Source organism: Poecile atricapillus, chromosome 9 (assembly GCF_030490865.1).
Source record: "Poecile atricapillus isolate bPoeAtr1 chromosome 9, bPoeAtr1.hap1, whole genome shotgun sequence".
NCBI classification, from domain to species: domain Eukaryota; kingdom Metazoa; phylum Chordata; class Aves; order Passeriformes; family Paridae; genus Poecile; species Poecile atricapillus.
In genome coordinates, this window is record NC_081257.1 from 9,739,929 (window position 1) to 9,755,219 (window position 15,291).

The 15,291-nt window shown below is 40.8% G+C and overlaps 1 protein-coding gene across 3 annotated transcripts in view; it reads right to left on the reverse strand.

The window, feature by feature from the left end:
• Nucleotides 1–15,291, reverse strand: part of POC1A (POC1 centriolar protein A) — a 59,400-nt gene that overhangs the window by 25,376 nt on the left and 18,733 nt on the right. For all 3 annotated transcript variants that reach the window (XM_058844857.1, XM_058844856.1, XM_058844855.1), the window contains 4 exons: nt 14,626–14,733; nt 13,249–13,364; nt 8,914–9,047; nt 1,006–1,074 (listed from right to left, as the gene is read on the reverse strand). In XM_058844857.1, coding sequence (XP_058700840.1) covers nt 1,006–1,074; nt 8,914–9,047; nt 13,249–13,364; nt 14,626–14,733 — 427 coding nt within the window. The remainder of the gene's footprint in view (nt 1–1,005; nt 1,075–8,913; nt 9,048–13,248; nt 13,365–14,625; nt 14,734–15,291) is intronic.

Here is a 15,291-nt window from a genome sequence, read left to right on the forward strand (position 1 = left end):
GCAACATGAAGAATACACCGTTAAAGCCACAAAAATTTTAAAATACCACACTCATCACTATGACATTTATCAGCCACACCCCAACCAACCAGTCACTCTTTTATCATGAGACTCATTCAGAGGGAAAGGAGAGTTAGTACTAAGACCAACATTAGAGTTCTTAAGTTAGTTTGTCAGCTGGACACCAAACTTAAATCCCACTTATAGGCTCTGCTTTCCAAAACACAGTATTGATTTCAGAAAATAGGCCTCTAACACATAAACCACTTCAATATATCAAGAGGAAATCCATGGAGTAAACCCTTCAGCAGTGACTCTACAAGTCTAAAAATGTTAGAGCAATTAATCAACAATTTCAGAGGTCTGAAAGACACCCAAGAATCCAGACAGCTCATCTGGTTTTCAGAAGGAGCATTTATTCTTCATTTACAAATTTGAATCACTGTTTTGCATGAAATCAAAGCATTTTTCTTTCATTGTTGCACGGTTAACCAATGGAATGGCCATTCCATTGTGCAATAGGGAAAAAAGTGATGATCTTAGTAAATAGAATCTGTCTCTTCACAGCTAGCAAAGGTGCTGTTAAAGGTGGGTATTGCCATTTGGTCCAGCCTGGGGATTAAGAACAGTACAACACAGCTCTTTGAAGACTGATGATCCTTACTCAGACCACTACTTTGTGTTGAAGTCTGTGTGTATTCAGCAGGGTAACTCACACTGTGCTAAAACCAGGACATATTTGCAGCACGGGCTCGTGCAACGGGCCTGTTTGCAGCTGGAATATTGAGTAAGGGTTTCTTGGAAGGCTACATGTCTTACATTACCACCAAAAATATTGGTTTTGACCTCCAGAGATGTTAATAGAGCAGCAAGTCGTGTCAGCATGATCCAGACATACTGGATAAAGGGTACACTTTTGCTTTCCCCATTGACAACAAAGAACAAAAAGCAGCAGCTTTTAAAGAAATGTGAAGCTGGATTGTAACTCAGGAATGAATCAGGTACCTGTTCATCAGAACCTCCAGAAGCAAATAAGTCTCCATCTCTTGAAAACGCTACACATGTAGCTGGTCCCTGCAAAGACATTTAAAAGACAGGTTTAAAAAAAGACAGAAGAAAATGAGGTGTTACAACATTCCATTCATTACAGCTTTACAAGGTATTTATCATTTGACATCAGCAATCTAAAGGCAAAATTTGAAAAGCTCTTACCTGTCAGGTAAATGGGCCATAATTAAGATGCTAAGCTTGCTGGCAATTACCTTTCCCACACTTTTGACCCCAGTTTAAGACACCCAGTTTTCAATAACCCTGGCAGAGACAGGAACAAACCAATCTTTACAGCACCAGGCTTTTTCTTGTTCCCCTCAAACATTCCCTCTCCACTTTAGAATTAGAAATTTCTAGAACTCCTGTTCACTTATTAAAAGTGTTGAAACTCTAAGGTTTTTGCATAGTAGGCTGGCTTAAACTGCTTTTCTCTTAGTAATCACATAGGAGGGATGCCAGAGTTAATACATCCAGGGTCACCTCTACACAGCACCTGCCATGTGAAGAAGCCTCAGGCTTGAAAGAGTCAGTTCTGAGAGACTTCAAATACTTGAGTGCTACAGCACACCTTTCACACCACACACCTATTTCAATGTGTTTTCCACCTTCCAGCAAGTGCACAGGAGGATGCACTCGGGAAGGCTGAGGCAGGAGCTCTGAGCTGCAGTTAAACAGAGCTCAGGAATTGCTACGTGTGTTCGAGCCCAGGCACAACAGACAAACTGTTCTGCTCAAAGTAAACAGCTGAGAACCCAGATCGTGGAGTTTTGTGTCAGCTGCTGAACACATTCCTCTGCAGACTGTTCACCAGCATGGGCAGAGGTCAGAATGAAAACTTTCAGAATCTGCCTATGGAGCTGACAGGCTGGGGAGGGTTGGGAGGAAACACCAAAAACACAACAAGAAAAGCCACAACAACCACCAGAAAACTTCACTATGTGATCATACACCTCATGACAGAAGCAATTACCCTCCTTCAAATAAGATCATGTATTTCAGAGGGCAATTAAGAAGCTTCTCCTCACCCTGTATCAAGTTAGAAGGAGACACAATTCTGAGTCCACATCTTTCCAATGGACATGGCATGGAAACCTCACACTCTTTCTTTGCCTTCTTTGTAAAAGCGAATTCAACATAATAAATCCTGAAGAGAGACAAATACCCAAAGATTGCATGTGATAAGCACCCAGCTCTCACTGCAACCTGTCCCGCGCTGTCCTGTGGGTTTCCAAACATGCTGGCACAAGCTTATGGCAGCAAAACCAGAACCTTGCTGGGCTCAATCCCATTGCGAAGAGTTTTAGCTTCCTTAAAACACATTAAGGTGTTTCCATATCATTTAACATGCAGTGATTTCAAAATGTTTTGAGACCTTCCCATAGCAACACCTCACTAGAGAGGACTTGCCAGGAACGATCCAGTAGCAGCAATTCCAAACCGCAGGCGCAGTCATTGGTGTGACTAAGCTCACTCACCTGACACAGCAATAACTAGGGTAGATATTTCAGACCAAAGACACTGCCATCAATCAGCTGAGACAAACTGTGCCTCTGCCTTTATTCCCACCCACCTACCCCAGTGTTCAGCTCTCTAATCACATGTCAGGAATGGAGGCTCTAAAAAAATACAAAAGACAAGCAGTAAGAAAGAGCAGAAACAACTCCACAGCCAGAAAACTGCAGTGGTGAATATTGCTCCAAGATAATTGAGGTGAGTTTACAGAAGCTGCTCTTGGACTAATAAACCAGTCAGAGTTAGGAGGGCAGAAAAAAATTTAAGACGAAGTGTTCAGGAACAAGTACAAGCAAGGAACACTGGAAAGGAGCAATGTTTCCTAAAAATATTTTTATCAGTCTAAATATTTCAGTGTATTTAGACAAAATCTAGTGAAACACTAATCACATAAAAACAGGCAATGACTCCAAAGTCATGGCATTCTGTAGGGAAAGAAAGTTCAACAGAACATATTCTTCCCAAAATAGAAAATTATATCAAAGACTGAATGTGCCTTTATAAATTGAAAGAAAGGGAACAAACAAGTCTATAGACACAACACCCTCTACAGATTTGCTGACATAAATTAAGTGAAAAGTATTCCTGCTACATACACTTCCAGAACTCTTCCAAGATACAAGTTTGCTATAGCAACATACAAATAAGAGTTTGCCAAATACTCTTGAATTTAATATTAACACACCAAACAAAAATAAAAAGCTACACTTGCCAGTTATTAGACACAGTCTAACTTCCATTCATCCCAGGTGATGAAGTCCTGGGTAACAGACATGAGATTGGAGAATGAAGAATTTAAACCTTCTTTTTCCCGCTCCCCCCACTTTTAACTTACTGCTTGCATTAAGAGTAGCAAAAAGCAGCAGTTGCATATCCTTCTACAGAAGTTGTAGAGAGAATTTAAGCTTATTTCCCATATAACTAGAACTTGTGGGATGCAACAACCTTCTTCTACAGGATCACTCAGCTCCTCTTTCTGTAGCAGGATCAAATGGTCCTCTATTAGTATTTCCTGGAGGCTCAGAATTTCCAGTCTGCACCCCCATTGCAAGGTGCTCCACACAAGCTGTTAGCACCAATCCCCAAACTCCTGCAGCTTCTTGCCTCAGCCTAGAAAGCAAGCTGCAGGAAGAAGGGGTTGGGCAATGACATACACCATGTCAGTGGTAAGGAACATTTCTATTTAATCCTCAGCCAGGTCAATCTCAAAGACTGTCAAGCTTTTGCGCATGTCCAGTAGAGTTTGAAATTATAACAGCAGCTTTGGTGATACTGGGAGAGCTGCAGAAATTTTGAAGAAAAGTACAGAAGAAAGCAATAAGTCATCCACTGAAATTGTTGAGTGAGAAGAACATGGCCACTAGGCGATATTCAACTCATCTCCTCTGGTGAAAGAGTACCAGGCTAGGTAGAGGCAAGTCCCAGAGAGCCGTGGAAAGGACAAACAGCTCAAACACCTGCTGGAGCAAAGCAACCATAAAGAAAAAGGAAGCCATAGAGAAGGAATGATAACAGCATCAAATCTCATTGTTAGCCGCAGCATTGCCAGCGAACACAATTCAGGCAAGGTCAAATATGCATGGCATGGCAGCTGAAACAGCAGGTGACAGCACATTTCTAGCTGCATTCATAGGTGAGAAAGGTGAGGCCCAGCCTGTGACATAATTTATGTGCAGAGACAGAGATTACACCTTGTCCCTATTTTCCCACTTCCTACAAAGGAGGTTAGTGACCGCAAGGCCTTTATTGCCCTAGCACTTCACAGGTTGATCAGCTTACATAAAACATTACGTTTGGCCTTCAAAATAGATGGTCAGGCTATTCTGAATGACTTGGATGCATTAATCACCAAGAGAGACGGGATCTGAAGCCAGGACACAGATTACACCACCAAGTGATTGGCAGGATGCTAATAGCAGCAGTAACTGACACATAGGTGACATAAGACAACAGGAATAGCATCCTTGAACACAAAGCCTTCAAGGGTAGTGATAAAAATAGATGTCTCTGAAATAAATACTTAAGAGAAAGGACAAGCATTTAGTCTGGAGAAATATCACTGGAGCCCAGACTCATACCTGCACACAGGCAGCAGATGAATGTGTACCACCCATAAATAATAAGTGGACAATCACAGAGAAATCCCTCTTGAACACCCTTTTGTTCTCCCAGAGCTGCTGGGCACAGAAGGCACATCGCTTCAACAACAGGGCCAACACCAACAGGCAAGTCAAGAGAGGCCAGACTTTCAGACTTCAGCTAGGAACAGAGCTAACATTTTGGCTTCAGCGTAACAGACGAAACAAGAGCCAGATTGGAGACGGTCCAGGAATAAACCAGAGAAGAGTAGTTTAATGATGCACTGTCTGCACTATGAAAGGAGAGGCAGTGTGGAAGGAAGCTGGAGAGACAAGTGGGGTCAAGGATGCCAGTAGATTTTTACTTTTTTTGTTTCAGTCCTGTGAGAAACAAATGCATAGTAGAGAAAAGCCAGGTAAGAGAGCAAGGAAAGTGCTAAGAGCTGGAATAAGACATACCTAGAGGATTCAAATAGTTTAATTAAAGGAGAGCTTCCTCTTCCACTGCCACAAAAGGAGATGTAGAAGTGAGAGTCAGTACATTCAGCCAAACTTTCCAGGAACAGACTAACTAGTGCAAACAGAAACAGGAGACATGAGAGGAGACAAGGCCTGAGAAGCAAATCCAGCAGCAACCAGCACACTGGGATCCCAGCCCTGGCATCATCAGTTCTAGGCATAAAAGAACTAAGAACAAACAGAGCAGTTACTGCCCCTGTTGACAGTGCTTTCAGCTGCTTCATGCATGGGAGAAGAGGCAAGTCACATAGGAAAGGGAGAAGGGAAAGGAACCAAGGAGAAAAGCACAGGGAACAGAGGTGGCAACGACCACAAGCATGTTTTCAGGTGGAATACCTCTGACAAGAAGTCCCAAAGATTCTCAGTACACTGGGCCTTGAAAAATTCCCAAGCAAGACTGTCGTGTTTGCACCCTCCTTCACCAGGGAGCAAGGGCTACAACTAACATAGGGAAAATTTACACTGGCATCTTACAGCTGAATCTTCAGCAGCTTTAACTCCTGAAAGCTTCAGTCTGTAAAAACACAAGGCAAGGACAGAGAACTCCTATTTCCTTTTAAGACTCAGAAATGGTAGCCTAAAGTCAACTGCTTGTTGTTTGCAACACAAACATTTCTTTCTTTTTTGTTTGACTTCTGTGTAGCCTTGAGATGTCCTCACACTCCTCAAAGAGGACCAGGCCCTCACAGACATTTAATGCCACCCAGGCACTAGAAGAATGAGCTGGAAGCTGACAATAAAGGAGCACATTTGTTTCCTGTGCACCTGCTCAGGAGACCTCATTCATTAGTCAGTGAGCAAAGCAGGGAGCATTTATCTTGCCCAGGTAGGTAAAATGTAACTACTTCATAGTTCAAGTCAAGGTTGCTTGAAGAATTGTAACTTTGCATTTTCTATTTATGAACATAACCATGAGATGTTTTCTAAATATTTACTGAGAACTTCCATTCCACTGAGGAAGTCAGTCTGGAAATGCTCTAATTAAACCACTCCAAAGGGCAGACAAGTACCATGTACATACCTGCCCTCCTCTACCAACTCTCTGGGGGTGGCTTAGGGGCCCCAAAACATTCTGTTCTTCAACAGTGATTCAGTATTAGAGGTGGATTTACATACCAAGCCAGTGTCTCATCTGTATGGAACTAGATAAGAGCACTTCACAGCTCAAAGCACTCCAGAACCAAAATATGCAGCACAATACAGAATGATGTTTTGCAGCTGCAAGATGTCAGCTCCAAGCTGCAAACTTCTGTCTCTAATGATCCTTCTGCTACAAGGGGCCAGCTACATTTAATTAAAGACAGCAATGTAAACTTGGCCAACCTCCCCGTGTAAACTACAGCTAATCAGCTGCTAACAAATTCCTGGCACTCCAGTAGTTGCGTCAAAGTATGCCTAAAGGACCTTAAGGTATTTTTTCCTTCAAGTGTCCACTTGCATGCAGCCTTCCCAGAACAATGTAACAGCAGCCAGCTGTCAAACTAGGAACAGAGTGTCAACCAGAACGTTCAACCTCGAAAAGTCGCAACTCAAGAACATCTTCAGAACAGGCTGTCCATCTGACTAACCGGCAGCACTCACTTAAAAAGGCAAATCAACTTCATGACCAAAAAAGTCCACACCACTTTGTTCTCAGCCACTTGGGGATACTGGCACAAATCACAGTGATAAAAGAGGGCACAAAAAAGTCCCTCATCATTAAGTAACCTGGATTTATCTATAAGCAGACTGAGCTGGAAAAGCAGCCAGTGCAGGAATCCACCCCAGTGGATCCACCCCTGGTGACAGCACAGCCTTGGCCACTGACAGTGGTTTACTGGAAACGAAGCACAGGTTGCCATATTCTTTTAGTGGAAAAGCAAGGTACCTGTTCAATCAGGCAGTAAAAGAACCATCCCACAACAATATAGCACATTCCAGACAGGAAATGCCAGGCAGGACTATGCCAGGACTGGTTCCAGAGGTATCTCAGTGCAATACCCTTAAAGACAACCAGAAAGCCCTACCAGCCACTTCAATATTTGTTTCCAAAATGAAGGAGCTGTAAATGCCACAACAGCAGCTACTCTTCAGCTGTGCCAAAGGCAAATCTTTTCCAGTGCCAGTTAGATGCCCAGGAGAAAGAGGCAGACAATGTTTTACTGATCTGAAGCAGGGAGGAGGAACAGGGAGCTTTAATTCTACTTTTGAATAGATGATCCACAAACTGTTCTGTTAAAGCCTCAAGTTAAGTACAACATTAGCCTAAAGGGACTTCCTATTGCTCATTCTGAAGACCTCGATCACCATAATCAGTTTTGGACCCTCATTCAGTGATAAACTCTTTTTTTGACCTACTGCAGTCAGTGAGGCACAGCTAGCAGCTCACATGGGAGAAAAATGGCAAGCAGGTTCAACCTCCTGCTGAACCATAACCAGGCACATCCCTTCCTGAGAGAAGTGGGGAAAGTGTAAAGACTTCCCGTTCTTCCAACACTTACCCTTTTCCAGGAAGCTGCTTCCCAAGTACCCACTTAGCAGATTAACACAACAGACAAATACTAAAACAAGATTAAAGCAGCAGAAGCATTGCAGCCCCTATCTGATAGGAGTACCCACTTAGTCCAGTTTTCCAAGAACAGTTTTATACAGCCAAGGCTGACATGTTAGGATAACCAGGATTTGTTATTTCCTCCCCATTCTTCTAGCAGTTGAACCCTTTGGTCAATTTTAATCAATGCTCTATTTCACGAAAGATTTAAGCATAAGGCTTTCTTATTTTTTTCCATTAATATTACAAAAAGAAGAAGAAAATTTTATTAATATATAGCAAAAGAGAAGTTACTGAAGAAACTTGACCTTTTTAGACATCAAACAAGGCAGTCACTAAACAAAGCCACAAGAAGACAAAATTATCAGTTTTACAGCTTACACAGATACCAGTATTGCCCACAACAATCCACATCATCTCCAAAAAGCCTCAGGCTGTGGTTTTCCCCTGACAGTTTTTATGCTTTAAAACTCAGCCCCCGCTTTAAAAGAGATGTAAGTGGGTTAAGAATTTCTGTTCTCTTTGTCCCTCTGGAAAGGGAACCCTTAAGGCAGTCCTGCTTCTTCACACCCCACTCTGCATGGACAATGAAATTAGTCTATTTATTTTCATTTCAGATCTAGAAAGAGAGCTCCAAGCATTCATAAAATTAACCTTACAAGCAACACATCCAGCAGCATAATACTAATAGGCCAATCAGTTAAACTTAACCAACCAGCACCATTTTATCACCTTCAATTGTGTGATTCAGTCCATTAACAAGATGTTCCCTAATCAAATCCCAAAATAGATTTCCTCTATTTTACTGCTACTGTTCTTGAGTCTCCTGGCAGATGAACAGCATTTATCTTCAAAACACCTGTGTCAGAGGGCCAAATGTTATTTGCAGCTCTCTAGAGAGGGAGGGAGACAGAGCAGCACTAGAGAGTGGCTGGCAGGGTCAGTCAGTCTAGGGTGCTGCTCTGAGTTCCTTCTGCCTTAGATTTGAATCCTCAGTATTGGAGCTCACTTTTAGTCTTGCTTTCTCATTCTCTCCATTCCTGCCTTACCTCCTTCCCTTCAAAACAGTGATGGTCTCAAAGACAATATATTAGCATTATAATCATGATTTTACACAAGGAAGTTTTCAAACAATTTTTGGTCAAGAAGAATGAAAGTCTCAAGCATGAATTTGCTCAGTTTATTATGAATCTATGCTTCACTGTAAAAAAGGCTTTACCTCACCTGGTGACCATGAAGAGTATAGAGAAGTCTTCCTTCTAGCAAGTCCAAAATCTTAAGAGTTGAATCACTGGAAGCAGTAACCAGATAATTTCCAGAGGGATGAAAGGAAAGACTGTTGACCACAGAGCTATGCACTAAGGATGGAAAAAAAAAAAGTATAATAGTCACCAAGACCAGTTTACATAAGCCCAAGGCAAAATAATAAAATAAAGCACAAGCACATTCCAATTTTCTGTTACAAAATTTAGCAGGAAAATTATCATGGGGAAAACATTGCACAAAAGCTCTTCAAAGCACTGGAGAACAATAACAGTAACTCAATTCTTGTAAAAATAGGCACTATTTTACTGAAAGGAAAAAGGAAGCTTTGCCATTTATTCTGGGAGATTCAATGCTACAAAAGCTTCCAGTATAGCCCCAAAATGTACTGTATGTACAAGTGAACTACAGGATTCTGTGAGAGCACTGGACATTGATGTACTTCACTACTGTGGAGCTGCTGGTCTCACTCTCAAGTCATCCCAGATGAAAATCTGTATGTTAAGACACTGAGAAGACTGAAATTGCAATGGAAGACATTGCACACCTTTTGGTTCACTATCTGACTCTAGCCAAGACTGGGGTTAAGAGAAGCTAAAAAATAAGAGCAACTTGAAAATGGTCCAGTATAAGCATTATTTCCTCAGACATCCTATTTGTCTCACCAAAAATTTAAAACAAATACAAATAGACAAACTATCAAGACTGTGAACTTGCAATAAAGCCATTTTCCCTGCATGAAGATGAAGCCCAAGATTTATTTTGAAAAAAGCTAAAGAAAATGTTCTTAGGAAAAAAGTCAAACTTCACTGAAGTTCAGTATAACATTAAACATTTAATATATGACTTTTTTCCCTCCCCGAACTTTTACAAAACAGGCTATTGAACATATTTATTTATGAGAACACGCAGTACTTCACATATGCCCAGCTTCCTGAGCGTATGTGACATTACAGATTATTAATATGCCTGAGGAGGGATTTAACCATCCAATTATTCTTAATTATACTATATGCCCTCCAAATGTTCTGGTATCTCAAATCTACTACTTCTGATACATCACACCCAACTAAATTTATGTTCTGTTGAGAGTTTACTGTGCATTTTGAATCCACACTGCATGTTAAGAAACCCTTTAAAATACCATTTTAAATATATTAAAACACCAAATATTACTTTTTGCATATGTGGATTTCAAGCATATAGCTGAAATAACCTTGTTCAATTGTAAAACAGAATGCTTCTACTTTAGAAATTCTCAGGAACACTAAATAGCTAAGTTCTGAAAAGAACTCCTCTTGGCCCAGACTGTTACAAAACACAGAAGAAAACCTTAACACAGGTAATTTCTAAACTGTTATTCTTGTTGGTGAATACTGTCTCTATCACACAGCTAGATCTTTCTCTACCCCCAACCCTGTATCATGCTATGTACTAAAGGAAAGAAAGGTCTGTGTGGAGTTTTATCTTATGGAAGGGTGATAAATATCTTTCTCCCTTGAAAATCTTATTTTGAGTGATTTGTAATATTCCTCACCCCCTTAGTGTCTATATTCAGATAAATGTAAATGTATCTTGTCAACTAAGGAAAGTCCGGAAAGGAATCACTTCAGAAATAGACAATCTTCCAATCATATCACATCTTCCAAGTTCCAGATGGCAAATAAAGTATTTCCAGCTTCACAAAAAAACTTTTCCATAATGGAAAAAAATCACACAGACTGTGGCTGCATAAGCAGACACAGCTTCTGTGCCCAAGGACTTCCTGGCTCTTGTAAACTCAGAGGAAAGTTCATCTCTACTGTCAAAGCAGCTCATATCTCCCACAATACCATTCATAACACCTCTCCAAAAAACATGCCAACACATCCTGCCACCTCAGTTGATTTCATGCTGTAAACAATAAATCCAACGCAGCACAAGGTGGGATCTCCCAGTGACTTGCTGCCAGCCAAGCCCTAGCAAAATAAGAGCTTGTTAGGAGACTTAAATATGTAAAACTGAATCGTCCCACCCTGCACAAAACTTTCCCAAGCCCCACAACACTTCTTTTATGTAATGCAACCTTTAGTAATCACCAGGGAGAAGATAAATTAGGATAAACTTGACACAGCCACAGTCTCTCCTGAACAGATAACCTCCATCAGCTCCATCCAAACTGGATAAGTACCAATTCTTTTTCTTAAACAGGAATAAAAAACAGGTTAGAGCAGTTTCCATAGACCTGCTATAGAGTCATCCCACACACAGCTTTGGACAGGGAAAAAATGTCAGGCAATAAACATTGGCCATTTTTGTAGGGGCTGTACAAAATCTGCTGTACAAAAGAGTCAATGCCAAGCAGAGAACCGAATAAAGCATGTGTGTGTTCTCCTGTACAGTAAACGTGACCAGAGCATACTTTGCTTGGCTCAAAGAAAAACACACCATACAAAAGGTTTTGCAGCTTGCTCTCTACTTCCAACTTTCATTTACAAATGTCACAGTTGGAACAAGTGTTGGCAACAAGAGCAACACTGCTAAAAGACTAATCGGTGCTGGAAACCAGCCCAACCTTAAGACGCAAGAGCCTGAGGCAGGGCTACTCATTTATTAACTCCTCCATGCAACTCCATGTTTAAAATGGATTCCCTGGAAATCAGGCAGCACCAGCACGTTCTGAAGGCACAGATGCCATCTAGTGGGACAGGACTGACAACCTCACAGAGGAGCCACAACACTAGTAAGTCAGTTTTAGCCAAAAGGAGGTGTGTATAAACCCTGAGAAGAGCAGGACTTATAAACAAATCTTCAGAACATGTTACAAACACATCAGTTTGTGGCAAGAGGTGCATGAAGAGACTGCAAAAAGCGATCATTGCAATTTAAGGTTTCTTCAGCTATTATTACTATTTTTAATACATTTAATACATAGTTAGGATTTACACAGTAGCTGTTAAAAATAACACTCACCCCTGGAAAATGATCACTTCAATAGCAAGGGTGTCACACTAAAATACCATTCAGTAAGGGTGGGATACCAGGGAAATATGTCATTCCAAGAGAAAAAATAAACCTGGCAGCCAAGCCTAAACCACATTAGATTTGAACAATTTAATAGCAGTAAGTGGAAAGCAGGAAGAGATGAATTTTGAGCCAAGTTGGAAACATGCACTGCAGATCTTGCCACCATTGAAAAGCTGATAAAGCAGGTTAAAGGACAACCTGACACTGCCCAAGTACTTAAAAACATTACTGATTTTAGCAACAAGACTTCAGAAAGGCATTTCCAAGTTTTGATACGGGCTACAAGTTAACAATACTTCTTACACAAATTGCAGCTCAATACTGATGAATTGGAACAATAGACATCAAAAAGTTCGATTTCTATTAGATTTTTTTAACTATCAGAGAGCTGGGAGTGATTGTGATTCAGAAGAATGACTGAAGCTGTGAGGCTGTCACAGCAGGAATGCACAAAAGCTGAAGGCAGAAAGAGCACACCAAGCTCTAGCCCCATGATCTGCTTTATGAGAATGCCAGAAGCAGTTCCTCAGTGAAAGTTAGCAAAATTAAGTAAAATAAGCTATCAACACTGGAAACCGTGCTTGAGAATGTATTCATTTAAAAATATCACAGCAGCCTTAAAAACTGTTATTAGCAAAGAAAAGCCACATTTTGGCTGAAGAAACTAATGCACAGAATAGGTCAATCAATCTCAAAGAAGCTGGCAGGGATGGGAAAGCACCCTTTTCCTATCCAGATCTACCAAAAAGCAGCACTCATCAGTGGGACAAAAACATGTAATGGGAGGAGATGCCCCTTGGCATCATCAAAGCTAATTACGGAAGCTGAAAAACAGAGTCTGGAAAAGGAACCATAAACGTGGATCATAGTATAGAATTGCAATTGATTGATTTTGATTTTCCTGTTTTATTAACTTTTCCTTATTGTCTCATAAAAGAACCTAACATTTTGAATTGCTGGAATACAATTCTGACTCCTCCTATAGCCTTATTCAGAGGCAAAGGCCACATCCTTTTTGTTGCACACCACCTTCTCAATAACAGTGAACATGAGCCAAATGACATCACAGGTAAGACCCATACCCACCTGCAACATGGGACAGCTTCAGAACTAGTTCTGGAGCTAAACACAAAGCAAAGCACAGCATCTGGTGAAGAAAGGCTCCCACTGGCAGGCCTAACCTTGTGCCCTTTTGGAAAAGCAGCAGCTGATGGAGAAACAATCCTTGGAGTTCAGATCAATTTGCATCAACACATGGAAAGGTTCAACTTTTGTAAGCCCTTGACTTGCCTTGGTAATGCTGAAGCAGCCTGTTCATCCTGATATCCCACAGCTTCACCGTGCTGTCCGTACCCCCTGCGGCAATGCAGTTCCCGCTGGGATGGAAATCCACGTGGTTCACAAACCTGTCAGTGGCAATCAAACCCAACTGCTTATGTTCAACTCTTGCTAAAGATCAAAAAAGCCTTTTCAACAAGGGAAGCTACATCATGACTCACTGAACGCTAAGGGAAGGAGGAGATAACCTGAAGATTTATTTTGTTGAATTTCTCCAAAGACCTTGCTTCTAACCCCAGGCAGACTGCAGGCTCCTACCTAAGCTCATCTTCAGCAGTTCACATTACAGGTGTAGGAGCTGTAGACACAAACCTCCTGAAATCTGATGGATCCAACTGTCACAACAACATTTTCAAGTGTTCATTTAATGTTTGCATAATATATGTCTTCTGTTAAATTAACATTATTTCCAGAGTGATGTGTACAAGACTGAACAGAAATTTTTCTTTTGTTAACTAAATTTTAGATGTAACTCAGTGAATTTGTGTCTGAAATCCTATGTTGCCACTTGGAAAGTAGCAAGGCTGAGGTCAAATTTCTTTCTGGACCTGAATCTAATCAATTTTTAATTTGAACACATAAGTATAATAAAAGATTCAGACCCTTCAGGGAAAGATACCTTGTAACTCCTCACCAAACAAATTGGATGAAAGTAATTATCTTTTGAGTGTTCTTGTAACAAGTACTGAAAAAGTTGAGATATTTCAATAGGTTGTTTGGACAAAACACATACTTAAGAGCACTGAAAAAGTCTGAATTTGTCTTAATATCATTGTATATTACCTAGAAAGAACATAATATTGCACTAGAAATTCAGTGGAGCAATAAATTAGGGAGATTCCAGTCTCAGTTCTCTGAGGACTTTTTTTATGTTTCTGGGTAAACTGTCTTTTGCCATGGCTCAACATTCCAAATTTAACAGCTATTTTTCTGAATGCAAAGTGGGCTTTTTTAATAACCTCGTTACTTAAAAACTTTAAGATGAATTAAAGCATCCAAGTGCCATTCTGTCAGTAAACTTTTGCACTTTTATGTCAACTCAGAGCAAAATAAAAGAAGAAATAAAGAATTTAAGCATCTCCAAAAAATAAATAAGCACGAAGAAACTGAGGCTTGATGTGCTGGACAGTTACTGAAATATAACCCTCACAGTTCTAACCTTGAGCAGCCAAAGGGGCAATTCTAGACTGGGCCCTCACATTGGCTACTTTTGTAAGAGGTGCTAATGGAACAGTTTTTTAATTGCCAGGACAGGGACCTCTGAACTTCACAAACCAGATGTAAATTCCCTAGGTAATTCCACTTCAGACATTGCCAGCAGGTACTTACCCTCCATGCTCACAGAAGGAGTGGATGCATTCTCTGCTGGTTTTGTCCCACAGCTTGACAGTTTTATCATCACTGGATGACACTATCAATCGCCCATCAGGAGAGAATCTAAGGCCAGAGTTACAGCAATTAAGAAAAGTCCTCAAATGAAAGGAGTACAGGGTCGACTGAATTTGGTCAGCTGTCAAAGCAAGCTGGTAAACACACCTTGCTTTTCAAGTAGTCACAGAGGCATCAGTGAGACTGAAAATCCAATCACTAAGCTGAGGGAAAATAAAGCAAGCCCTAAGTACTCAAATTATACCTAAGTCCATGAGCATATAAAATAAATCTCAGGAAAATCTTGAGTCTGACTTAAGATCTTGTGTCCCGCTTGTTTCAATTTAAGCGTACCTCAAGTTGTTTCTCTGCCGTGATTCAAAACAATTCCTGCCTTTGCCACAAGAGTTCAGAGCAACACAGTCACTCACAAGCTGCAGCAGAGCCTTCACCATTCCAGTGCCTTAGGAGAATATATTAAGTTCCAATCTCAAAATACCATATACATGACAGATGCAGATCTCTCTTCAGAGGCATAGACATTACAGAATCAGGACTTGTGACCCAAACTACAGATCATCAGACATTCTGGAAAAACATCCTTTCTGCTCTTCTGTGGGCATCCAT